The 27,499-nt window shown below is 46.1% G+C and overlaps 1 protein-coding gene across 1 annotated transcript; it reads left to right on the forward strand.

Moving 5' to 3' along the window:
- Positions 1 to 2,688: 2,688 nt before the first annotated feature.
- Positions 2,689 to 27,168, forward strand: CHMP4B (charged multivesicular body protein 4B). Its single transcript, XM_021540451.2, has 5 exons — positions 2,689 to 2,999; positions 21,897 to 22,074; positions 22,794 to 22,908; positions 23,418 to 23,544; positions 26,346 to 27,168. Exons 1-5 carry the CDS (start codon positions 2,804 to 2,806, stop codon positions 26,411 to 26,413), a joined length of 684 nt encoding a protein of 227 aa, XP_021396126.1. The 5' UTR covers positions 2,689 to 2,803; the 3' UTR covers positions 26,414 to 27,168.
- The last annotated feature ends 331 nt before the right edge of the window (positions 27,169 to 27,499 follow it).

Raw genomic sequence — 27,499 nt, forward strand, 5'->3', positions numbered from 1 at the left:
CATCTGTGGCTGCCCCTGGATCCCTGGAAGTGTCCAAGGCCAGGCTGGATGGGGCTTGGAGCAGCCTGGGATGGTGGAAGGTGTCCCTGCCCATGGCAGGGGATAAAATGAGATTATTTTTGGAGTCCCTTCCAACCCAAACCACTCTTTGATTCCGTGATCTGACTCAGTATAAGGAAGGAGGCTGCAGAGAGGTCCTGAGACCTCATTACCAATTTGCCCAGAGCATCCTGCCCTGGGTGGATGTACTTGGCATGAGCTGACTGGGCTGGGGACATCCAGGTGGTCCTTCCTCCTTATGTCACACATAAGCCTGTGCTTCTGTGGAAGCTCCTTTGCTTTGAAGGGCAGTTTATTTACCCACAGTGCTTGTTTTACTCTGCTCTCCCAGAAGGGGAACAGGATCAGGAAATAGCTGGCTAAATACACTTTTCCTATTTCCCTCCCCTCTGTCCCACACTCTTGGTGTCATTATGTGGTCTGTGCAGTCAGATCTATTTTGGGGTGGTGATGTGTGAGTGCAGCTCCTATAGCTCAGAAGCCCTGTCTGGAAACCTGGCCTGCCCTTCCCAAATCCTGCTTTCCCCCAGCTCAGCGGGATGCTGGAACACAGCTGGCTCCACTGGGAATGGGAGCAGAGCCACCCAGCTGCCTTGTATGTGACTGTTGAGGGATACAAGGCTGGGGACTTCCTGACACAACTGTGGGACACGAGGGCTCAGAGATGCCACCCTGGATGCTTGATAGGTGTTTGCATATGGGCTGGTGTTGAACCAGAACAACTTTTATCCTGAGCAAAATGATTGTCCTCTTGGAGTAAACCTTGGAGTGATTGTCCTCCCTGCCCTGCTCTTGTCCAGCTGCCTCAGCTTCTGCAAACTCAGATGTCTACAAGCTCTTCCATTTGCTGCAGGGAAGATTTCTGCCTGAATTCCCTCTGTTTCTGTTCTGCCCACTGGTGCTCAGGGTGTTGTTTTTCTCCCTGTGTCCTGGGCACTGCAGTTTTCTTTACAAACCCAGCTCCAGAAGCATCTTGGCATTTTCTGGAAGTTCCCAGGAGAACCCCAGAACCAGAGCCATGCCTGGGGAGAACTGCATCAGAGCAAAGGTCTGTGGTGCTCGGTGACAGCAGGCACTCTGTGGGAGGAAGCAGAGGGCACGTAAAGCCCTCCCTCCCCTGTTCTCCTCAGCCTCCTGTGCTGTCAGCTGGAGCTCTCCTGCCCTGGCAGTTTCCATCAGCCTCAGAGATTTTTTCTATTTGCCTTTCCCATCCAGCTGCAGTGTTAGGGAGATGGAACACGGCAGGAGCCATCACAGGGCTCTGTTGCTGAACTCCCACCTGCTATGTAGGACGTTCTTTGTGTTTCCCAGAGCAGTGCTTTTCCCTCTTATTCAGGGCACAAAAAAGCTCTCTAACACAACAAGCATTTGTTTGGGTCATTTTTCCTCTTTTCCATGTGGTGTGTGATATCCCAGCCCTGCTCCAAAGCAGTGATTCATTTCCTTGGGCGATTTTCAGTGACAAATATTATTCCTGTTATTAATCAACTGTTGTCACAACCCTGCTGTGACTGGAGATGGGGGTTTATCACTTTTAGAGGTGGTTAAGGCCAAGCACAAGGAAAGAGAAGTCGAAAGTATCCAGTTTGCAACAGGCTGGGGTACTCAAGACTCGATTTCCTTATGGAGTTTTGTACGTAGGTACTGTGAAATTACGGGTTACATCATGGACTGATGTCCATGCTGCCCCCACAGCCCGGAGCATGTGTTTCAAGTGTCCAGGAAATGAGCTCACAACGAGTCACCACCCATTAAACATCCCTGCTTGCGGATTTAAAGACGTGCTTCTGTACAGCTGGCACGTCAGAAAAGGAAGTTTGAAAGAATAAATATCTCAACACCAGAGCAGGCTTGACGGGTACATAAAGGGCAGTCACCCCAGCCATGGGGGGATTGGCACTGACACGAGGCTTTGTTCCTGGGCAGGCTCCCTTCGTCACTTCTTGGTCACTTCGAGCGAGTCCAGGGAAGGGAATGGAGCTGGGGACGGGGCTGGGAAGGGGCTCAGCTGGAGAAAAGGAGGCTCAGGAGGGACCCTGTGGCTCTGCACAGCTCCTGCCAGGAGAGGACAGCCCCAGGTCAGGCTCTGCTCCAGGGAACAGGGACAGGAGGAGAGGGAACGGCCTCAGGCTGGGCCAGGGCAGGCTCAGGGTGGATATTAGACTTTATTGATGGAAAAAGTGGTCAGGGCTTGGCAGGGGCTGCCCAGGGAGGTTTGGAGTCCCGGTGCCTGGAGCTGTCCAAGGAAGGAGCGGACGTGGCGCTCCGGGCTGGGACACGGCTCGGCCCTCAGTGGCCGTGCCGGGCTCTTCCAGCTCGGTGTCCCGGTGCCGGTGCCCCGGTGCCGGCTCCCCGCGCTGCCGCCCGAGCCCGCCCGTGACGTCACACCGCCCCATGACGTCACACCGCCCCGTGACGTCACACCGCCCCGTGACGTCAGCCAGCCCGCCCCACCGCCGCTGCCGGGTTCCGCTCGGGAGACACCGCCTTCCCGGCGTGCCCCGCGCCTCGCTGCGGCCGCGCCTCCATCTCCCAGCAGCCCCCGCGCGCGGAGCTCGCCGGCGCGCGCGGGGCTACGGCGCAAAGCACGCCGGGAGTTGTAGGCGGCGCGGGGGCGGCGGGGCGAGGCGGGAGGGCGGAGTCGGACGGCGGCGGCCTCGGGCCTCGGGTCGGTGTGTGCGGGGAGCGGAGCGAGGGGAGCGGGCACCGCAGCTGCACGGCCTCGGCCCGGCCGCGCGCAGCCATGTCGGGGCTCCTGGGGAAGCTGTTCGGGACGGGCGCCGGCGGGAAGGGCGGCGGGAAGGGCCCGTCCCCGCAGGAGGCGATCCAGCGGCTCCGCGACACGGAGGAGATGCTCAGCAAGAAGCAGGAGTTCCTGGAGAAGAAGATCGAGCAGGAGCTGGCGGCCGCCCGCAAGCACGGCACCAAAAACAAGCGCGGTGAGCGGGGGGGGCCGGGCCGGGCCGGGCAACAGGTCGGGAGGGGCCCTGGGCAGCGCAGACGCGTCGGTGCCGCTGCGTTTGTGCCGGAGCCTTCAGCTTTATACCGGGGCGCCTTTATTTTGTCCCTGCTGCCATTATCCCATCCCTCCGCCGCCGTGCCGCCCTTCCCGGCGCGGTTCCCGCCCCAGCCGTGTTTACTCACTGAGGAAGGACACCTTCCCTTCCCTTCCCTTCCCTTCCCTTCCCTTCCCTTCCCTTCCCTTCCCTTCCCTCTTCCTTTCCCCTTGCCCCCTTCCCCTTCCCTTGCCCCCTTCCCCTTCTCTTGCCCCCTTCCCCGCCCCCTTGCCCCCTTCCCCGTGCCCCCTTCCCTTGCCCCTTCCCCACCCCGTGTGGCAGTCGCGTTATTCCCATGTCGCGATAGTGCTCGGCTCCTCCGTGGCGTTCCCTGGAAATGTCCCTGGAAGAGCAGGGCAGCACCGTGCCATCAGGCCTTGATTCGGCCTGCTGGTGTTTTTAATTCCAACCAACAAAAGTCTTCACCAAAACCTGCTTAATTAAGGTTTTGGTTAGATCTATGCTTATTTTCGTCGGTTCTTGCCAAAAGTTCTGAGCACGCTGGGGAGAGCAGGAGTCACAGCTTGAATGTGTGTGTTGGTTGTTGTTTCTTGTTGGGATGAAGAAAACTTCCGGGCAGAAAATTGGCCAGCATTAAAAGGGTTTCTGGAAACCCTGCAAGTTAATATCCCACAAATAACAATCAGCACATACATTCAAGCTGTAACTCCTGCTCCCTCCAACACGCTCAGGACTTTTGGTAAGAGCTGGTGAAAATAAACATAAATTTAATAGTTAATATTCGCTCTTCTGGGAATAATTTGTGTTATGCCTGCGATTTGTTTTGCGTTCTCGTGGCAGTATTAATTCTTTTGGAAGTACTGTTTGTTCTGGGGTTGATTCCCACTCAGCCCCCTCCAAGAAGCTCTTCCACACACACTCCTAAAGCTAATAAATGGATTTTATGTTTCTCAGGTGGAATTGGCTTTTACAAGTAGGAAAGGCTGTATTTTCCAGGCAGTGCTTGATGTGTCCCTGTGTGTCTAGGGATAAGGCAGTTGTCACATTACATATTCCAGTGCTCTGAAAACAAACTTCTTCCTTGTTTTAGCTTGGTCAGTAAAAGTTTCCAGGAAAACACATCCTGATCCCTGTGTGGATGTTGCCCTCTGTGCAGGAGCAGGAGTGGCTCTGCCTGTGGCACAGGGAGCTGCAAACACACGTCTGGCAAGAGTTAATTGGCAGTAATTACCCTTAGGAGTTTCATGTCACTCCTTCAGTCAGCACTTTTAGTTCCTTCCAGACTCCAGATTTCCATGTGTGTGTGAGTGAGGAATTCCCTGTGTGTGTGAGTGAGGAACTTCCCTGTGTGTGTGAGTGAGGAACTTCCCTGCGTGTGTGAGTGAGGAACTTTCCTGTGTGAGTGGTGAGGAACTTCCCTGTGTGTGAGTGAGGAACTTCCCTGCGTGTGTGAGTGAGGAACTTCCCTGTGTGTGAGTGAGGAACTTCCCTGTGTGTGTGAGTGAGGAACTTCCCTGCGTGTGTGAGTGAGGAACTTCCCTGCGTGTGTGAGTGAGGAACTTCCCTGCGTGTGTGAGGAACTTCCCTGTGTGTGAGTGAGGAACTTCCCTGTGTGTGAGTGAGGAATTCCCTGTGTGTGAGTGAGGAACTTCCCTGTGTGTGAGTGAGGAATTCCCTGTGTGTGAGTGAGGAACTTCCCTGTGTGTGAGTGAGGAACTTCCCTGTGTGTGTGAGTGAGGAACTTCCCTGTGTGTGTGAGTGAGGAACTTCCCTGTGTGTGTGAGTGAGGAACTTCCCTGCGTGTGTGAGTGAGGAATTCCCTGTGTGTGTGAGTGAGGAATTTCCTGTGTGTGTGAGTGAGGAACTTCCCTGTGTGTGAGTGAGGAACTTCCCTGTGTGTGAGTGAGGAACTTCCCTGTGTGTGAGTGAGGAATTTCCTGTGTGTGAGTGAGGAACTTCCCTGCGTGTGTGAGTGAGGAACTTCCCTGCGTGTGTGAGGAACTTCCCTGTGTGGGTGATGTGGATGGAGCCTGCACAGGAGGGCTCAGGGATTATGAGAGGACCTCAGCAGAGCCTGAATTCAGGCTTAACCACATCAGTTCTAAATCAAATACATTGCAACACTTCTAAGAAGTGAGCCTGTGCTGTGGTTTTTGGGCTAGTTTGGTAACGAGCTCAAAATGAGAACTAAAATGTGTTTCTGTCTGCAGTTTTTCATCTTCTGGGTCACACTGGGACTCTTGAACTCCTAAACTTTCTGTTCATCTTTCTCTCTGCTGTAATGCTATCTCTCTCTGCTGCCCTTCAGAACCTGGCCAGGGGAGGGATTAAATTTCGTCGGAGGTGGAGGAAGGAGGAAAAGCTGCCCATTCACCGGCGGGGTTCTGGCTCACACTAATTGAGGGCTTGCAGCAGCACCGGAGCCTGAGGAGTAATTAAGGAGCTGTGAATAGGAGAAGGGTAGGGATGAGTTTCTGCTGGAAAAGGAAACCACTCTTTTTCCATTTCTGGAACTGAGAGGCCAACTGTTCTTACTGGGCTGGGAGTTAAGGCAGCTGATTGTCTGTGGCTTGCTGGGAAGTGAATTCCCCTCAGGACACACTCAGTTTTTCTGAGTTCAAGTTTTCAGTCATCAGCTGAGCTCCTACAAATTGCATTTTTTGATATGCACGTACTGGATTTTTCTCTGATTTCAGGCTGGTTTATAATCCATAATCTATGCAGTTTTGATGCAAAGTCACTTAAATCCATATTTTAACTAAAACCAAAAGTATATTGGTTTTATATGTAAAAGACTGTAATTTTAATGGAAATACTCTGATATAGTTAAAATGCTTTCACGTAAAGCTGAACAAAAGATAATTAGCTAGAGATTATTTTCAGTGTTGGATCAAGGTTTTAAAAATTAAATTTGGGGAATCCTTAGGCTTAGTTCTCCAAGATTTAATCACTTCACTCTGGAGTCCCTGCTGTTCCTGGAGGATCTCCTGTGGATGGTGCACATTTGTGATCTCAGCTGAGCAGTCCTGCTGATGGTCCTGGAAGCTGCTGTGGGACAGCCAAAAGGAGGTGATTGAGTGGGGCAGGGAGCTTTACCTGGTAGCTTAAAGCCACCCTGGGAAAACCTGGAATGGCATTTTTGTTGTCCCAGAGGAAAGCTGGGTGTCTGGCACACTTGAGGAGACAAAAGGAAACATTCTCTGCTCCCCAGCACACTGAGTGATTGTTCAGGTGCCAAGTGAGCAGCTTTCCAAAGGCTCATTCACTCATTCCTGCTGCACTTCTGGAGTCTAAGGAAAGCTTAATAGAAGAAACTTAGAGGCTTCTAGTTGCTGTGCCTGCCCCAAGCACATGCAGGGTTTTGTTAATTATGAACTTATTTGACGTGTGTATTTTTGGTAATCCGTATTTAGGGTATTCAGGCTGTGTAACCAGACAACTCAGGAAATTCTGAGGTTATAATTAGGAACTTTGTAGTATAAATTCCTCATTCTGTGTTGTTTCTTGGCATGGGAGGCTTTCAACTTGTATGAAAAGTTCTGAGTGTGCTGGGGAGAGAAGCAGTGATGGCTTTAATGTGCTTGCCGTGTTTTGTCCATGGGATGAAAACTATCAAGATTAACCAGTATTAGAAGGGTTGTTTGAGAACAGGCAAGTTCTTCTTCCCTCTTCTGGGAGGAACTTGGGTTATGCTTGTGCTTTGTGTTCTCATGGAAACGTTCAATCTTTTGAAAACAGAGTGTGTTGAGGTTTGTCCACACCCCTCTGAGAAGCCCTCCCACACTTCAGCTCTACCTCGTGAGTAGTGATCTGCTCCTCTCAATGAACTTCTCCAGGCTGCAACAGTGCTCATTTGAACACTGCTCAGCCAGCATCTTACTCATTTTACATCTGCCCCAAAAATCAGTTTTGCTCTGACAAAAGCAGAGTGCAGCTGTGAGCCTGCTGCTCTGGGAGCCCCGCGCTGCTGCCGCCTCCTTTTATTCCGCTCCAGTTTGTCCGTGTCGTTGTTTCATCTGGGATGTTTTCTCAGCACTCAAACCTTGTGATACAAACTCCATCTACTTCAGTGATTCTGGAGCTCTCGGGTTCAGGGTTCAGTTTCAGGGGAGTTTAAACTGATCCTAATCTCTGCTGCTCTGGTGTTTCTGTTCCTGTGGTTGATCACGCAAAGCCGAGCTGCCAGAGGAATAGCACAGGCACACAGAGAACAAGGGGTTAATTCCTTGAGCTCTGACTCCCTTGGGCATAACAATTGCACAGTCTGTTTCTCCTGGAACCCAAAGCTCAGGTTATGTCTCCATGTGAAGATTACAGGAGGGAGAGAAACTGCTTTAGAGTGCCAGTGTTAAAAGCAGCTCACTCAGGTTCAGATCTGGGCTGAATGGGTGCAGTTTTGTGCCTGCCACTGATCTAACCTATCTGTTAGTTAACACTAGGGCCACAAACAGTGCAATGGGTGAAAAGCCAATTTTGTGCCAAAATATATTCAGGCTTTAGCAGGAGAGTGATATTTCATAGATTTTTCCCTCCTCTCTGGCTTCTGTTAGTGAGCAGTTTTTCTTTCCTGATGTCAAAGTTTTTCCTTTCACTGTACATAAATAGAATGTAGGGTTTTTCCCTAACAGTAAGTACATAAAATAGATGCAAACCCACTGCTAGATTCCTGCTGTATAATTCAGGCTTTTCCTGGAAAGAGAACACTCCTGTTCTCCACCCAGCACCAAAACCAAACAAACCAGGAGCATGGGTGTAGCTGAAGTCCTGACTTTGGGTCCACCTGGGGCTCTCAGTGCTGCCTCAGGTGATGGTTTGTGATGGAAATTAACTGCTTACATCCCTTTACCTTTCTTAAGCTGTCCCATCAGTCTGTTGAAGTGATTTCCCTGCGGCTGGAGGGTTCTGGTGTCAGAGCTGCCCCTCTCTGGGAACCTGCCTGAATGTCCAGCTGGGACTGGCTGAGCGAGGCTGCTCCAGGAGTGGCCCTGCCTGTTCCTCTGTGCTGCTCTGTTTGTGTGGGCAGGCAGTGACTTGGATTAACTTGCTGACCCAGACAAAACCCAACTCTTAGAAAAAAAAAAGAAGAGATGTTTTCTACACTTAACCACACAAATGCTGGAGCTAGTTGGGAGAGGGAGGCAGGAATTCGATGGGAAGGAGGAGGGAGGGCAGTTCTGCCTCACCTGGCAGCAGGCCCTGCTCAGAAGCATGTTACAGATAAAAGATTGATCCAGCCAAATTAAAAATAAAAATTGATTTTATTTAGCAATTGAAATCTATCTGAGCCAGCCAAAGAAAAGGACAGTGCTGGGTGAGACACAGGTCTGACTGCTATAGCAGAGGGTCCTTATGTTTCATACCCACCCTCTGTGTCTGATTATTACACGGTTTGTTTTGCTTGAGGCTGGGATTTTGGCGATCAGCCTTTTCTTTCCATTCGAAGTCCCACATATTCATAAAGTCTCTTTTCTCTGTGCTGACTTAACCAATTCGGGAAGCGATGTACATCCTTGATGGATGGGGAACATGGTATTGGGATGCATCCCTTTGGGTGGTTCCAGTGATTCCAGTTCCTGGATCACCTTGAGAAACCACCCATCTCCAGACGGCTTACGTGTATTAACTTGTAAATGAGCTCTTATCAGAGACAGCTTCAACATACTTGAGGCAAGCTCCCTACTACAGACTCTATGCTTTTTTAATAATATAAAACATTGCATACATATCATTCTCTAGGCACGAATTATCTGTATTACACACAACAGGCACTGCCTGTGATAACATCGGAGGGTGACGCAGGATCCCAGGCTCATTAATGAGGCCATGGCAGGAGGGCACTGTGGCTCTGTGTGCCACGCTGGGTGGTTCAAACCTGGCAGGGAGGGAGGAGAGCTGCAGCCTCAGCTCTGGGCCTGTGAGTGTGTGTGAGGCCTCAGCCGTGCTTTGTGAGCGTGGCGTAAAGCTCCTGCTTGCCAAGAGAAGTGATTCTCCTCCCAGGATGTGACCCTGGCTTTGTTTCCATCAGTCATCAGGTGCTGTGCAGGGAGTCCTGCAGCACTTCCAGCCCATCTTCAGGCCCTCAGCCTTGCCCTCTCTTTGTTTTAAGTCACATTCTAATGGAAAATTGATGTTTGAGTTCCAGGTGCTTCTCTGGAACCCAGGGCTTCAGTGCTGGAATATTGATGGCAGTGCAGGCTCGAGTCCTTGTCTTCCCCCGAGGTTAATGAGATGGGCATTCACCACCTGGCTTGGGAAAAGTGATAACAGCTCTTTTAAATTAGATCTCAAAAAACAAGAGGAACCTTCTCCTTTGGATTCTTCCCTACCTACATTTAGCAGAGCTTTTTGGAGACAAGACTCTCTGGTATAAACGGTTTGGGAGCAGTGGTGGGATTCACAAACAACTTTTTAAAAACTGCTTTAAAAAGTGGCTTAAAAAAACCTCCAAACCTTGTGATTGTGCCAGATACGATTTGGTAACTGTATTTGATGCAGTACATCCTTCCTCTGTTCCTGTACCCTGTCAGGAGGGAAACCTGGCATGTTTGCAGCTACTAACGCTGTGTTTATTACTTTTTCCCTCAAAATATATTAGATTTGGATTCTAGTATCTTATTAGACTCCAGGCCTGATTACTGAATCCTGCTCCCAGGCTAATTCAAAATCTATAATTTGCAGATGATGTAAATTGTCAATTTGCTTTAACCCTCTTTTACTTAGACTTGTGCTGAGTTGTGGAGAGTTTATCTGGACTGGGATGTGTTGGGCTTTGCATTTGTATCATTCAGGTCTGTCAATACCTTACTGCTCACAAAACCCCAAAATTACATTGCCATTTCTGCTTTTTGGGTATGAGATGTTTGTCCCAGAGATTTTGGGCTGTGGTGTGAGCAGCAGGTCGTGGCCTGATTTTGCAAACAGCAAGGTGTGGGTGTGAATGGGGTTTAAAGTAAAATCTTGTCATTTACTCACATCACTTAAAATGAGATGGTTTTTGCAAAATTAAAAGCTGGAGCAGCTCTCATCCTTGACTTCCCATCAAATTTGCAGCCAGGTGTCCAGCAAACTGAAACTCCTGGCTCAAAGTGCTTCAAACAGATGCAGCTGGAGAACCCAGAATAGGGCAGGCATCAATGGTGTGAGGCTTTTGCCTTTCCCTGAGACAGCCCCAGGCTGCAGCAGAGCTGGTCATAAGGAGGTTGGTTCTGCTCTGAATCATCCCCCTGACTCTTTGGAGCAGGGATCCAGTTCCTGAAGGAAGGGCTGGAGCTGGGAGTGTTCAGCTGGAGAGGAGAAGACTTTGAGGAGACCTCAGAGCCCCTTCCAGTGCCTAGAGGAGGTCCAGGAGAACTGGAGAGGGACTGGGGACAAGGGTCTGGATGGCAGGATAAGGGGGAATGGTTTCACACTGACAGAGTGGGATACTGGGCAGGATTTGTTCCCTGTGAAGGTGGGCAGACCCTGGCCCAGGTGCCCAGAGCAGCTGTGGCTGCCCCTGGATCCCTGGCAGTGCCCAAGGCCAGGCTGGATGGGGCTGGGAGCAGCCTGGGACTGTGGAAGGTGTCCCTGCCATGGCAGGGGGTGCCACTGGGTGATCTTTAAGGCCCATTTTAACCCAAACCACCGTGATTCCATGGAAGCTCCTTGTGGCCAGTACCAAGGGCAGTGGAGTGGCCACAGTGGCCCAGCTGGTGGGACACAGAAGAGCAGGCTGTGAAGCTCAGTGCCAGGCTGTGGCAAAGGCAGTAACAGTTCTGTCCATGATGTCCTTCCAGTTGGAAAAGCTGTGCTGTGGCTTCCCCTGGGTTCCCTGTAGAGATGAAGCCTTGCCAGTTACCAGTTTCTAGGAGCTAACACAGTTACAGGATAATTGTGTGGGCAGCTCTTGTCTTACAGCTCTTGACTGGTGGCAGTGAATGATGGAAGTTTGGTGATAGTACAATATTTTAGATGTTGATAATAATTTATTTTTACATGTGTTACTTTTTCTAGCCTATTCTAAGTTTCTTATTTCACTGTATAGTCTTATTTCAATACTGGAAAACAATGAAATTGGCCCCTCAAAACACTTACAAAAGGCATTGTATGTTTTTAATTTTTTGAACTGCTCCTTGATAAACTATAATTTTCTAACTATTAAACATGTTAGTAGCAATTTGCATCTACAGCTCAAACAGAAAGCCTTCCAAGTGACCAGAATCACATCTCTCCTGCATTTCCTGGGATGTGCAGCAAGCCAGGGCTCTGTTGCTCCTATGGTTGGGTTTAAGTCTCGCCAAACATCCCCACTGTGTGTGCTTCTCATGGCCTGGCAGGATTTCATCCAGATTTAGGGACTCTGTGCTTGCTTCAGGTGAGTGCACAGAGGTTGCTCAGATGTGGAACTGAAAAGAGAAATGGCAGAGTGACTGAACATCAGTGGAATTCAAACATTTGGAGTAGATTTTGGTTGGTTATGCAATAAAACGAAAGAAAGCAAACTCCATCATGGGCTCCCTGGGAGCTGCATCTCCAGTGCAGGTGGTACCTCCTGAAAGTGCCCTGGCAGCCTCTCCACGGTGGGCTCTGCACGTGCCCTGTCCTGGGAGGACAGTGAGAAGCAGAAAGGCTTTTTTGTGACTGCTTCCCTGGCAGCCCCATCAGCAGGAGCAGAGTTTATTGCTGAGCCTGGCTCTGGAGCTGATCTCAGCCTTAGAGCATGGGATTGCCATTAAAAACTGCAATTCAGCCTCAAAAAAGTACTGCAGTGAGTTTTGCCACGGGAGTGTTTGGAGGTTGAGTCAAGAAGTACAAACTTCTTAAAAATAATTATGGTTTGTCTTACTTGCTTTTTAACTTCTGGCTTTCTTAAGGTTTATGTTCTCAGCTGTTCCCCCATAGTTGTCAGTGTTGGAATCTCAGCATTCACAAAAAAAGTTATTTTTCACATCCCAGAATATCTCATCTGGGGAAGTTAGGCTGTTAAGAGAAATGCTAAATATTATGACAGCATCAGTGAAATTTTTAGACTTGGCAACGCTCTAATAATAATGGTCCAAGACTGGAAAATGCCTGATGGATTCCCAGGCAGCCACTCTCTGAGTTCCCCTGCAAGAAAAGTCCTTGAAGTGTGCCACTTCAGGGTAGGATCTTCTGACTTTTGTGAAATAATTACAAAAACACTGCTCAGCTTAGGGAACAGTGTTGTTTGTTTGTTGTTTTTTTCCTGTGAGAAAACAGCATTTTGAGGTACTTAAGAGCTATTCCTGCAAAGCTGAACCTGATGCATTTCTGGCAGGGATTCAAAGGAAGATTGAGTTTTCACTGGAATCCTTTAACAAGGTACCTTCAGCAACTACAAAATAAAATAGAAATCCCATAAAGAGTATTTACAGGCTGTGGGAATCTCAGGGACACCTTAGGGAACATACATTTCTCATCCTAAAATTTAAACTTTTGTTGAATACTGAAGAATTATTTCACATCAGAATTTTATGTGTGTATCAAAGAAGATGCAGATTTTTAACTAGCAAAGTTAGTGGCAGTTGGAAAGAGTAAGAGGATAATTTACCTAGGATGCCTTAGAAAAGATATCATTTAATTTGGAAAGAAGAACTGTGTTTTGGGGATATCAGCTTTGCAGATGCCTTGCAATCCCCTGCCATCATCCAAAGACGTGCAGGACCCCGAGGAGTGAGGCACTGAACACTGGGAAATGCAGTGCAGGCTTTGCTTCCAGAGCCTGGAGCACATCTCAGGGAATGGTTTGAAGCTTCAGGCCTGGATGGTTTTGGCTGAACCAGCATTTCTTAGACTCCTCCCAGCAACTGAGTAGAACAAAGCTGTCTCTGTAACTGGGATTTCTCCTTCCTGGTTTTCTCATTTGAACTTCAAGGCTCACTGTAGATGACATTTTTTTTTTTTCCTTTTTTTTTTTTTTGGACAAAACTGACATTTTTTTATGACCACTTTTGGATGACCAGTTTTTTTATTACTTTTTTTAATGACTTTTTTTTTTTTTTTTTTAAATAAAACTGTCCCAGAGTTGCCTGGAGATTATTTTACAGATGACTATTGACCAGAGGAGTGTTGCTTGACATTGAAGGGACAGAGGAATCACCTTCCAAGGCTGCAGGAATCCCCCTGAGCTGTGGATACGGGACAACATCAGCAGTCCAGGGGCTGAGCTGCTGCTCTGCCAGAGCCAGGGTGCTGCTTCCTCTCATGTTTGGGTGCTGCTGTATCACAGCCCTGATTGCTCTACAGATGCTTTGTTCTTTATCTCTTGTTTTGTTTTTTTTTTTTGTACATTTATAGATTTTCAGAGCAGGAGTGCTTATTGTTTAGTTTCATCTCTTGCACACTAGACTAAATGTTCTGGCACTGCTTTGCTCAAAAGGAAGTTGTAACCTTGTATTTTAAAAGGCAGAAACCTTGTATTCTCTGCCTGGGGTTGGGTGCTTTGTTGACGAAATTTTAATCAGTCCCAATCTCTGAGCTGGGAATAGTTGCCTTCCTTTGAGGGCAGGGTTTGGAAACTTTATTAGAGATTTAATAAACAGGCAGAGAAAGACAAGGGAAGGACCAAGCCTTAACTCTGCTCATGATTCCCTGCTAAAAGTGCACATTTCCCAAAAGAAAAGCACAGGAGATAGCTGCAGACAGGCCCTGGCACCAGGGACAAATGTGGATCATGGCTTTTACACCCAAACAAGTCCCTGAGACAGCAGAGCTCTCAGGAGGTGATCCTCACAGGAAAGCAGCTGCTGCACAGGATTTAAAATATATTTATTTCTAATCATCCTTTGGTACCTCTGTGTCCCAACCACTTGGGCACAGAGTGCTTAAAATCACACCTGGCTGTTTGGGCCTCTGAGATTTTGTGTCCTTGCTATGGCCTGGATGCCTCTGTATGGAACCAGCATGGGCAGTCCTGGCTTACAGCTCCTGGAGCCAACAAAGCTCTGCTGAAAGGTTCTTACTCAAGGCAAAACTCCCAGAGTGGCCAGTCTGCAGTCACCAGTCCTTTTATCTGCTCCTGGCATTGGGGGATAATTGTCAATGGCTTGCAGTTCCCTTTTGAGGGTTTTTTTGGAGATCTGTAGGCAGTTTGCTGGATCTCAGCACAGAGATGAGCACTTGCTGCCCAGGATAAAGCTCCTCACTGCAGGCAAGGCAGGCAATTCCACCTCCCAGAGCCCCTTGTTTATCCTGTTCCAAGGACAGCCAGGATGTTGTTCCTGATGAAATTTGCTGCTGAGGTAAGTGCCAGGAGGATGGAATGGTATTTTCAGAAGCAGCAAAAATAAAACTGCTTCTTTCTATGGAGCAAATTACAGATGGATGCACAGGGTAACGTACAAAATACTCTTCCACTATTAAGTTGATTATCTCAATCCTATTTAGTGCCTGGGCTTGCAGCTCGAGGGGCCAAGGCCCCCAAATTTGGGCAGCTCCTCTGCAGCTCTTTATTATTTTGGGGTGGCTGACATTTGGTGCACACTATTTTCTGAGGCTGCTGTGGAACTTTCTCATGCCATATGAATATTGCTGCTGTCCCTGTGTCCTGGCATCCCTGCTGCTGCCATTTCTGCCAGAGAGAATGCAAGAATTAGCTGTGAGCTGAAGTTATTTTCCCCCTCAGTTGGAGTAATCAGAACTATTAACTGCAGTGTCTTCCCCTGGAGGAGATCCTCTATATTTTAGACAAAAATTTAAATCCCTATTTTAGGTGTCAGTGTGAGTTTTGGGAGGGTTTTGCAGAGGCAGGAGACTGTGTGGGGACAAATCCTGTGGCATCATCAACACTTCCACCTTGGTCAGATGTATTTTTGTATTCAGTGAAATTCTTGAATTTCATTCCCAATGCTCTTTGCTCCTCTCAAGCTGAAATGTATTTTTGCCAGCAAAACTTGGAAGTTCCATTTATGTGAGAAAGCCTTACCCTTCTAGGTTTTTATCTGCTGATCTACTCTTTTCTGCTAATGATGTTTAAAAGCAATAATTCCACAGCATTGCTGTGTACATAAATATCCCAGGAACACTGCCTGTCCTGCCAGTGTGTAAGGAATATATATTTGCAGGAGGGCTGTTGATTTTTAACAAAACCACTGACATTCATAGTCAATTGTCCCTCTCTGAATGCAATACCATGTAGTAAAATTATATTTTTATTACTGTGCAAGCTGCTTATCACAGTGAACATTTGCCTCATTTGACTAAGATACTGCTTTAAATATTGCAAAGAAAATCATTAGACTTACAACAGTTCATTTAATCATAAGAATTTGCCTATACACAGGTTAAAATAATTCCAAATACATCAAATTCGTACAGATAGCATTTCTGGAGGACAAAGGGAAATTATCTGGGTGAGCAGTCATGTTTTTCTGACTGATGTGCTGACAGAGGAGGAGAGTCTGGCTGAATGACTCTGCTCTTTTCCTTCCTGGTGTTCTTCAGGCAGGAGGAGTGACTGAAAGCAGTGACATGAGTTCCTGCTTCACACTTGTGTTGGGCTGGCTCCTGTCATGGTGACATCCCAGTGAAACCCTGGATTTCTGGGAATCACCATGGTCAAACAGGGGCTGTAGAACTTCTGCTGGAATTTCTAGCAGTGGGGGTTACTGCAGAAATTCAAATAAATAGGCAATTAAAACAGCATTTTGTGCTTCAATCAAAGACTGGAAATAAAAAGCCCAAACAACCAACAATCAATGACAAACCATCCCCAAAAAACCCCAAACCAAAAAGCAGAGGAAGGAATAGGTTTTAAATTTTAAAAAGCTTGAAAATCTTTCTTTGAATGTAGTTTTAGGCAGGTTTTACATTCAAGAAATTGAAGCAGCCAGCCCAGATCTCAGTCTGCAGTTTTATTCCTCTCTTGAATGTGCTGTTTGTGAGAATTTCTCTGTAAAAAGGAACTGCAGAGATCGCAGTCTGATGCTCATTAACGCAGAGAAATTTTACATTCCTTTGCCAATGGAAAAGAGGTAATAAACTATTGATACCCATTTTAACTGGTCAGGGCTCTGTGGGGCAATCATTTAGATCTTTATGAATAAAAATTGGTTCCAACATCTCTGTCACAGCTGATAATAAAGACAATTAATATATCAAAATATCATATAGAAAAGGGCATTTTGAGCCTACTCACTGTCTCCTGATGCATGGCAGAAGTCACCCAGGTAGTATTAAATATATTACCTTTAATTTAATTATAATAGTACTTAAATTCAACTATATCTAACTACTTTTCCCCAGTCATATGTATTCTCTGAAAGCTTTATTACAATTCAGATAAAGTACAGCTAAGGTTTGTTATCTGCTGTTTGGTTTTTTTTTAAGATCTTTTAAGTGCTTGCAATTTATGCTGCATATTGGACTTCCAAGTTAAAACATCAGTGTGCCTGGCAAGGAGAAGGTGTGGGTTGTAAAGGTTGTTTAAAACTCTCTTTATTGGCAGGTTCTTGCTTTTGTCTTGTGAAAACTGCTCATGGAATGATCAGATATTTTTGCTGGCACCGAGGGTTGCTAAATCCCCTCTTACAGCAGCTGGTTTTTATGTCACAGAGATATTCCAGAATGAATTCAGCCATTAAGTTGTGGCAGGAGAAGAGCTGTTGGGAGTCTTTTTGGGGAACCCAAGGTATAAAATTACCATTACAGTCTGCTTTATACTGATGAACAAATCTTTTACTTCTGTGTTCTATAGAAGCAAGCATTCCTGGGTGTTAGCAGAGTAAGTTTTTGTGTGCTCCATGGTCCTCATGCTCCTGTTTTTTATGTCCCAGGGATGTTCCAGAGGGAGCTCAGGCAGTTCTGCAGCTGGACCTCTGCATGTCAGGCCCTGTGCAGGAGCTGCTGAGAGAGGCTGGCCCAGCAACCTGGAAATCCTGCATGGCTTTTGGGTCCAAGATAAGGAGTTTGTCCTTATCTTTCACTGCTGGAAAGCTGAGATCAGCTGTTTCTAGAGAACTCTGCTGGGAGTCAGAACTTAAAATGTCCCTCAGACATCTTTGGATGTTCCAGGCCCAGGTCAGAAGCATTTGAGACCCTGGCAGGCAGCTGCAAACAGCTGTGATTTTGGATTTGAACTGTGGAATGATTTACCAACCTTGCAGAAAGAACAAGAAGTCACAAAAGTTTAGATATTATAGTAGAAGTAGTCACAAAGTAGAGGGAAGAATTTTTGAGTGCTGTACAGGGGGGTTTTGGTTTTGTACATGGGGGTCAGAGGTTTTAAGATTGAAGGATTTGGGCCTGTCCTGTCCTCCCTCTTTCCTCTTCCTTACCTCCATGTTCTTGGTGATGTTGGCACTCACAGATTGGTTTAGAGTAGAAAAGCACCATTTAATATAGGTAATAGGCATTGGGGAAAAAGTGTAACCATGTAACATGTAATGTCCCATATAAAAGAAAAGCACCATTTAATATAGGTAATAGGCATTGGGGAAAAACTGCAAACATGTACCATGTAATGTCCCATATAAAAGATAGAAAAGCACCATTTAATATAGGTAATAGGCATTGGGAAAAACTGTAACCATGTCACATGTAATGTCCCATATAAAAGACAGCAGCAGCCCTGGGTGGGAGAGAAGAAGCAGTCGGGGTCAGAGAGGATGTCAGGGTGTGTGTGTGCCTCTGCCTGAGCTGTGAGCAAACCACAGCAGCCCCAGAAGAAAATCTTTTCGATAACTTGCAATAAACTGCCTTGAGACCCAACAACAGAGACTGCTGAGCCTTTCTTTGGAAGCTCGGGTTGGAGGAGAGACTTTTCCACCACATGGAGCCACCCTGACCTAGGGGTGAGCTCTGGCACTGGGTGATCTCTACAACACCTTCTAGGGCATGAGTGAGCTCTGCCTGGCCAGGGATAAATGCCTTTAACCCGGTGTATGATCCCAGGTCCTGCTGAAGCAGCTGCACAGCAATTAAAGCTGCCTGTAAATTGCATTTCTGCCTCTGTAATTGCTGCCTTGGAAGCAGTAAAGACATAATGTGGGGTGTGGGTGCTGAGGAGAGCCTCTGCCAGGGCTGGTTGATGTGATAACACCTTTGAGAAGGGCAGAGGGAGGCCCTGGCCCACTCTGATTTCAAACACACCCAATTCTTGCATGCGCACAATGCCGCAGGACGTTTGTCCCCCACTATCTCTGGTTCATATTTAATTTTTTTTTTTTTTTTTTTTTAAGGTTGGGATTAAATGTGTGAGAAGGTACTTTTTGTTTGTGCCTAGATGTTTATTAGTTCTTATTTATATTATAATCTTGTAAGTTGTGAGTTTTTGTAGTACTTAATTCTAATAAGTTAAAAATGGAGATGTATCTCTCTCTATAAGGTCTTTTAAGGACAAACTGTTTAATTAAGAAATTACACTTAAATTAGTTATACTTTTAACTTAATACCTAATTAATTGTGGCTTTCAATGCAGATTTTAAAATTTAATTATATAGTACTACTCAAATTTATGGAGAAGGCAAAGAAGAAGGACTAGTCTTTGCCCTAAAACTTCTATTTTTTTTTATATATTACTATATTCTAAAACTCTAAACTTAAAGTTTTCTACTATGTGATATTATTCACCTCTGTTCAAACTACACACTCATAATCTTAATTCTATTATTTAATTTTGGAAGTTTTTTCTGCAGTTTCAGTTCAAATGCAAATAACTCTTGGGGGGTCAGTGCATGTCTGCACAGAAAATCTAAAATTCTCAGCAACTAGGGTTCCAACACTTATTTATTTCTGATTTAGGAAAAAGATTTTTTTCTTTTCAGAAAAAGAGCCAGTGTGATTCCTTTCAGATTAAGGTTTAGAGCTTTGACTTTAATAAAAACTTAACAAAAACATGTTACTCTGACTGTTCATGAGGTTTCAGTAGGTTCCTGACCTTTGGCCTTAGGAAAGAGAGGAGAAAATAAATATCTTCCTTGGTCTGAAGGTGTGGGAACCAGAAAATATCACAAATCCATGTGAAGTTTAAAGGCAGTGGGGTTCTGGAGCACAGGAGGTGTGGGGGGGACAGGGTTACACAACAATCCTGATGAGAACTTGTGATCCCTCACGATGATTCCTGCAGTGTTTGCTGTCTGCAGCTTGTTTTAAACACCAGCATGAAATGACAAACTGTAATTGTTCTCAGAGAAAGCTGGAATGGGGAACTGTACGGAAATTGTGGCACTTTACTTGGCTTTGTATAATGTTATATAATGCTATAAAATCTATAAAATCTCTCGTTTTGCCAGTAATTCTCTGTGAGGGACAAAATTCTCAATAAAGAGCATCCCCTTGTTGTCGGGCATTTCCCCAGCATCTGTCACTATATAAACACAGCTATTAACAGTTTTTATCTTTCTGAGTAAGAAAACTTCCTATATCCTTAATTAAACCATTAGTGCAGAATGAACAGCCTAAATATCCCAGCAATGTGTTGCTCATCACTTTATGATCTGGCATAAAGCTGGAATGTTTGGGATATTTGTGTTGTGCCTCATTCTGCAGATCAAACATTGTCCTTTGAAAACCCCCTGTTCCCAGTCCTGTCAAACACGTGGCTGTTGCACTGGCCCCAAAACTGGGCAGATTTACTGGCCACTGGAGAGAAAGTCAGTGCAGAGGCTTGTTTGGAGCAGTTGAGGTGTTTTTACTGACTTCTCCTAAATAATCCTGAGCTATTTTGTGTGCTTAGCATCTTTAGCTGGGCCTTCCCATAAAAAAGTGCTTTTTTTGCTTCTCTAGCACATCAGTTAATTTGAAATGAACCAAATGCAGCTTATTTATAACCAGTTGCAGAGCTGAAGCTCTGTTGAGAACTTGATCTTGCAGGACTGTCAGCATCTCAGTTTGGCATCTGCCAAAACTCTCAGGGTGCCTGTGGGCTCCACCAGCTTTTAGGAGAGCAGTGCTTTGTGTGTGCTGCACATTTCATCACATCCCCGAGTTAGCAGCCCTCTGCAAGGGGAGATGGGGAAGCTGTGTCTTGTCAGGATTTCCTACTCCTTGTTCCCTGCTCTGGAAATGACATCTCTCAGAGATTTAAAAATGAAAAGCTTTTATTTGCCACCGTTCCTGATGTGTGTGACTGAGCTTTTGAGAGGGCCAAGCCTGATTTTTAGCAGAGCTGATCCTGTGTCACATTAAGTGGTTTCTGCTGTGAGACTGAGAGATGAGAGCCCTGAAGAAATGCAGAGTGTGTGACAGGGCGAGGCTGCTGGAGGCAGCTTGGGGCCCGGGTGAGGTTGGGGGTGTCCTGGAGAGGACAGGGCAGGGCAGGGAGGGAGGTGGCAGTGCCATCAAGGGAAGCTCTACTTGTGTCTTACTCCATGTGCCACCAGGTGTTTGTTGCTCCGAGCCCTGTCCAGCCTGGCCCTGCACACTGCCAGGGCTGTGGCATCCAGCACGTGTGGTACAGCTCTGTGTAAAGGTGCTTGGTGTGCCCTGGGTTGGAGATACATATTATTATATTGGCTTTTTGCAAATATTAACATGCATTCTAATGTGTAGTGTTAAAGTAACTTTGCTATAAAGATATAGTTTTTATTTCTGTTGATAACTAAGCTTAGTCATAGTAGTGAAAGAGCTGATATAGGTATGCTTATGTTAAAATACCTACTTAGATAACATCCAATGAACATATGGAGAGACACCTACTACAGATGTACCAATTATCAACACTCAATGTCTAAACGTAGACCAAAGCCTGAAACTAAAAGTTATATTAAAAAGACTAAAACCACAGCCAAAGAATACACATGCTCTAAGAAACAAATCTGAAAAAGAGCCATACTAAACGCTTCTTAGAATATGTAAACCAATTTGAAGAAAAAAGTTTACTATGCATAATTCTTTATAAATATGTAACAAATGTATGCAATTAAAAATAGTATATAGCGTTTCCAAAATAGCAAATGTGCTCTTATGTGAGTGCCAAGATACACCTGGCTGTAATAATCTTTGCTTTATAGTCTTTATCTCCTATTAAACTTCTTTAAACTTTTTTGAAGTCCTTTATTAACTTCCTAAATTTTTACAAGAGAGTGAATGTGTTTTTCACACCTGTCCATCTGAGGAATGGCCATGCCCCTGATTTCTGCCCAGGTGCCTTGGGCAGAGCTGGCTGTGGGCTGCTGTCACCTGCTGGGTGCTCCCCTGGCGGGGTGGAGCAGGTTGGAGCAGTCCTCCCACACTGATCCCCAGGGCTGGGAGCTGGCCTGGCTGGGCTCCTCCTGCACAGCCCTCCTTGTACCAGTGCTCACAGCTGCAAATTGCTCAAACCACCTTCAGTGAGGGCTTCTCTCAGCTCAGGCTGTTGTGTGAACACTTCCTAGGAGGAGTAACACGAAATATATGTAAATACCAACATTTTTACAATGCGTGTTTCACATGTAAGTGCAAAACTGAGGGAATTTCTCTTTTATTTGAACAAGCTGCTTCTTCTCCCAGGGGTTCAGCAGGAGGGGGGAATCTGCAGCAGCACAAAGACCTCATCTGGCAGGAGCTGCACCAGCAGTGCTGCCTTCCTGTGATGAGGGAGGGTGAACAAGGCTGGTTTTGGTGGACGAGCTTGGACATTGAAGCTTTCTGTTTGTGTGTGGTGTGTTAGGAGTGAGTCTGGGCTGGCAGCCTGCTGTGACAGGTGATGGCAGCAGCCACCTTTGTTGAAGGAGGCAAATCAAGGCTTGGGCAGCACAGCTTATCTGGGAAGAAAGGACAACAAACACTAGAACGTGCTAAATATTTCTCTGTGCTGAATGGCTGAGTGGCACTTGGTACAAAATGTGAGTGGCTGTTTTGGGCACAAACCTCATCAGTCCCACCCTGTCCTTTGCTGTGCAGCTGCTCTGCAGGCCCTGAAGCGCAAGAAGAGGTATGAGAAGCAGCTGGCACAGATAGATGGCACGTTATCCACAATTGAATTCCAGAGGGAAGCCCTGGAGAATGCCAACACCAACACTGAAGTGCTCAAGAACATGGGTTTTGCTGCTAAGGCTATGAAAGCTGCTCATGACAACATGTAAGTTACTCCCTCCCTCCTGCATCTTTCCACAGGATCTGGAGTTTGGCATTTGTCAGATCTGCTGAATGCCAGGTGCTTCAAACCAAAGGTGGAACTGGAGCAGCAAAACCTTCTTTTGAAAGGCTCTCAATCTAAAATTGAACAAAACACAGAAATATCAATGCTTCCTCAGTTTACCATTTTATTTTCTACATTTATCCAAAAGCTGGGTAGCACCAGAGTGGTCTAAACAAACTGGGAGCCTCCAGCAGTTACAGATCCATCTTGAAGCAGCAAGAATTTTAAGTCTCAAAAGCGGGGGGGGGCGGGGGGGGTCTTAAAACTTGTTTTTCTGCAGTGGATTTGGTGTATGTAGCAATAATTATAGGTAAAACTGCATTATGGGAATGTTGTTCTTGCTCCCCAAGCAAATATTGTGGATGTAATAATGCTGAATTAGGGAAGAGAGCAAATTATTATTAATATCAGTGGTGCAGAACAAAAGCTCTCCCTGGTGTCCGTATAAGTGCTGGGAGCTAAGTTTGCAGGGAAGAGTAAAAAATACATCTATAATTGTGTTGAGACCAGTGGGATATAACCCAGACTTGCATGCAAAGTGTATTTTGGGAAAGGGCCTTGGAAAGGTCACTGTAGTGGGGCATTTCTACAGAGGCCAGGAAATGCAGTGTTGACTGGGAAGGTGCCTGCTGATCCTGAATCCTTTCCTTTCTTTGCAGGGACATTGATAAAGTAGATGAATTAATGCAGGACATTGCAGAACAGCAAGAGCTGGCAGATGAGATCTCTACAGCCATCTCCAAGCCAGTAGGATTTGGGGAGGAATTTGATGAGGTATGGCTTTCAGTTTGCTTCTGTTTGTACCAGTGAGTCATGGAACCCTCTGGGCTGGGAAGAACAGGGAGTCCAACACTGGCCCAGCACTGCCAGCCCCATCACTACCCCTGGGCACCACATCTGCATGGCTTTAGAATCCCTCCAGGAACTGAGTCCCCCAGGAGACCTTTCTCTGGAGATCTGCATGCTGTGTGTGCCTGGCTGCAGGGCAGGGCTGGGAAATCTGTCCTGCAATTGTTGGTGGCTCTGACCTGGGCTTTGTACTCAGAATGGCCTGGATGGCCTGACCTGAGAATATTTGGACTTGGATTTCTTTTTCCCTCCTCTGCTTTCCTTCCAACAGATCAAGTATAGGAATCACATCAGAATCAAGACTCCTCATCTCACCTTGCTCTGATCCTGTGCATTTGAGCTATTTTCTTTAATAATATGATCAGCTGTATCTGATTGGTAATAAATATGACTTAAAGTCCCTTCTTTTTTCTTCTTTCTCCTTGAAATCCTAGGATGAACTCATGGCAGAACTAGAGGAACTAGAACAAGAAGAACTAGACAAAAACTTGCTGGAAATCAGTGGTCCGGAGACAGTACCACTACCAAATGTGCCCTCAATATCAATACCCTCCAAGCCAGGTATGGATCAACCTTTACTGAAACATCCTGGATCATTAAAAGTGTGCTCATTAATCTGCCAGCTCCTTGGATTTGAGAGATCTGGCTGCAGGCAGCACAGACATTTTGCTTGGAATTGTTTCCTGAATCCCAAATCACACCCAGTGCCATTTCTCTGAGGGGCACTTGCCTTTGAGAAGAAGCACAAAAATCACCAGTCCCTGTCACAGGAGCAGCTGTTTTCTGCTCCAGCTCATCCAGGTGCTCTGCAGCCTGGATGATGCTCAGGGTGCAGTGGAGGTGTGGGAGAAGGGAGCCTTTTCCCAGGTGCTGCTGGGCCAACAGGGAAGAAATCTTGACAAGACACCCTGAGGTGGTAAAAGGGAGGGCAGAGTAAATTAACTCATAAAATCATTGCAGTTGGAAAAGACCTCCAGGGTCATCCAGTCCCAGGCAGGTTCAGATTCCCCCATGGATCCATGCTTCCTTGTTGCTGCTTTGGGTTTTAATTTTCTGCTTTTCTGGCCTTTGGGAGGATCTTCCCTTGGGGTCCCCTCTTTGGGAAGGCTGGGGGATCCCCTGCAGTCCCCAAGGCAGGCAGCCCCAAAGTCAGGCTCATCCCAGTGCTAGAGCACACATACCCAGGGAATTTTAGGTGATGTGAGGATTGTACCTGGAGGATGGACCAAAGCTGCTCTTAAATCTGAACTGGTCCCTCTTGTATGAACATTCCCCATGGAATTCAGCTGAGCAGGGACACCTCTGGCAGCACTAATGGGATATGAAGCTTTACAAGCCCATTTTGCTGAATCTGCCTGGCTGTGATGAATAACTTACAGACTTTGCAGCTCTATTCCATGTCCTTACTTGGAACAGGAAAAAAACTCCAAAAGAGCAGTGGATGAAAACAATCCAACTTGGTTAGTGTATCTGTAATTATCCTGCTGCCTTTCCAGGCTTGGATGGGTGTGGGAAGCAGCAGCACTGCCTGAGCAGGTTCTGCTCTGTGCCACTGCTCCTTGTGTGTTACTCTGCTTTTATTCTGACACCACTGATTTGTGTGTTCCTGGTTGTGTTTTGCCAGGCAGAACTGCTGACCTCAGTTGGTGAGAGGGGAGGGAGTTCTATCAGAATATCTGAAACCTGAGACTTTATCAGATTCAGGAGAAATAGATTAAATGAGCCAGTGCATTGCCTTTTTATTGCTTGGCTGGTTTAATGAGGTTTGTTCTCTAAATAATCTTAAAACACAATGTCTTGGACCCAAATCTACTCTTTGCATTTTGTGACTGCACACAAGTAAGATATGTTGTCATTGTGGCTAAATTTAAGGAGCTACGCAGCCTAACACTTAGGTAAACTCCCTAAAAGAATATAAATTGTGTACAAGTTTGGTAGTAAAAGCTGCAAGCATAAAGCTCAGTGTTTTGCAGGATTTATGCTAAGCTGCTTTTGGATGGAAATGAGAATTCCATGAATTCCTTTAATGTATTTAAGTGGCACTTTTTGCTTCAATAAAGCTGCCTCCAAGGCTGGCACTTGGGAAAATTTGGGATTCTGGTGTGGTGTCGGGTGGGGATTTTGTGTGGGTTTATTTTTTGAACCTAAATTGATTTTCACTTGAAACTGACTTAACACTGGGATTAAAAGTTCACTTGTGATTACCATGGTCAGACTTCCAAAGGGAAAACTGTCTCTGATGCTTCAGGTTCATGGGTAATTGTCTTTTTGGGAATAATAATGTGTCTTTTGAGGTAGAGCTGACTCTATTGCCTCATTTTTATCCTTTGAAGGGTAGATTACCACGAGCTTTCCTGCTTTTTCCACTTCTCAGGAGCAGTCTGAACTTTGGCTTCAATCAGTCTGAATGAGGAATTTTGTTACTGGTGGTGTCAGGAGAAATTCAGGCAGAAGCTGTTTTGGTTTACTGGAGGCTGGAGGATCTTAAGATAGAAAACCAAATTTCAGCCTTGTACAAATGAGGAGTCTGGAGCTTGGAGCTGACTCAGTTTTCCTGATGTAAATGTTCCTTTTGGAATGACATGAACCACTTGGACCAGGAATTGTTTCACTCTTTAGTTTTTGGGTTTTTTTTTTTTACATTTTCCAGAATAATTGCAGCTATTTGTGGGTTCAAACCTTTTTTGCTGAGTTTGTGGGAACCAAATTTGTCAGGTTATAACAAAGAGCAGCATTTTCTGCCCTGGAACAACCAGGAAGGAGGAGAGGGCATTGTCCAGGCTGCTCCCTCCCATCCACATCCACATCCCCACGTCCATATCCATATCCATATCCATATCCATATCCATATCCATATCCACATCCACATCCACATCCACATCCATGTCCACCCAGCTGCCAGGGTCCACCCAGCTGCCAGGGAGCACAGGAGAAGTGGAGTGGGATGTTCCCAGGGCTGTGCAGCCCCTCCACATTCTGTACCTGACCCAAGCACCTCATTTCTTGCATTCACAGTACTCAGTGATGGAATAAGGAATTTATATTGGATAGGGAAGAGATTAAGGATGGAAACATCAGATGAATTTCTGTAAGAAGCTGCATTCCTCTGAGAGAGGCTTGGAAATTATGGGAAAATATCACACACTTGAATTTCTTGTGGGAGCTGTTGTTTTTTTCCACTCAGGAAGTTTAGCCCATGCTGGCTCTTTCAGCAAAGCACCTTTTACACCAATTCAAAAAGGTTTTGTGTGTTTTTTTGTCCACAGCTGGCCTTAGAGGTGCTTCATTCACTGGTTTGTCAGTGGCAGAGAAGGTTCTGTCAGGATTCCCACTCACTTGTTTTTTTTTTTGTGATTTTGCAGCCAAGAAGAAAGAGGAAGAAGAGGATGATGACATGAAAGAGCTGGAAGCTTGGGCAGGAACCATGTAACCACAGCAGCCCTGGCTGGAAAAAAGACTTTGGTTACCTATTCTGGGTGCAAATGTGTTTTGTTGAGGAGAAAGCATAAGCAAAATGTCTTTATCTTTAATTTTAACCCAGAGCAGTGGGAACTGCATTGCTGTTTTCTGCATAGCATGGAAAAAAGTCTGCCCAGAGGAGAGAAGGGGGAGCAGGGGAATTTCCTGCTGTCGATACGGTTGAATTTCTGTAGAAAAGGTACTTGCAAAATCAAACACTCAGCTTTGGGACTGTGCTCCTGCCACTGCTGGATCTTCATCTTCAGTTTGGGCCATATATTGAATTGAAATAAGCTGAAAAACACTCTGTAATTTTAAGTCAGTTTAAGTGTATCTAGGAGTCTTGTAAGGCATTTAAAAACCAGGAAAGTCATAAGCCCCCATTGGCTTCTTTATTGTGTTTTAGGTGCAAGAATGCTTTAGGTTTTTAGTTCTTTGCCAGTTCTATTTATATCCCTTGACTGCTGTGTGGCCAGCCCTGTGTCTGTCACTGCAACGACGTAGTCACTGTGCCCATTTTAATTGCTGAGAATGATCTGCAATTGATCCACATTCTCTTGGAAGTAGGGAAGGTTTCAAGTTCAGTTGTACATTTTTCTACACAGCACTACAATGTTTATTGCTTTTTTGTGATAATTGATAACCCATTCAGATACATGTACACAATTATTTTAATTAAGAAACTACTATGGATTGCACTGTATTAAATATCTCGATTAATTTTCACCTGTGGCTGCTGTGGTCAATTCTGTGTCCTGTTTAAATGATCTGGCTGTGGTTTAGGTGGAGTTTGGCCTCCTCCTACATGAAGGACATCCATCTAAAGCCTGCTGAGCTGTGGTTGGGCTCTGCTCCCAGGGAACAAGGGACAGGACAAGAGGAGAGAACCTCAAGCTGTGCCAAGGGAGGTTCAGGTTGGACATCAGGAGGAATTCCTTCATGGAAGGGTTTGTCAGGCTTTGTAAGGGGCTGCCCAGGAAAGTGGTGGAGTCCCCATCCCTGGAGATAGTCAGGGAGCAGCTGGATGTGGCACTGAGTGCTGTGGGCTGGTGACAAG

Source organism: Lonchura striata, chromosome 17 (assembly GCF_046129695.1).
Source record: "Lonchura striata isolate bLonStr1 chromosome 17, bLonStr1.mat, whole genome shotgun sequence".
NCBI lineage: Eukaryota > Metazoa > Chordata > Aves > Passeriformes > Estrildidae > Lonchura > Lonchura striata.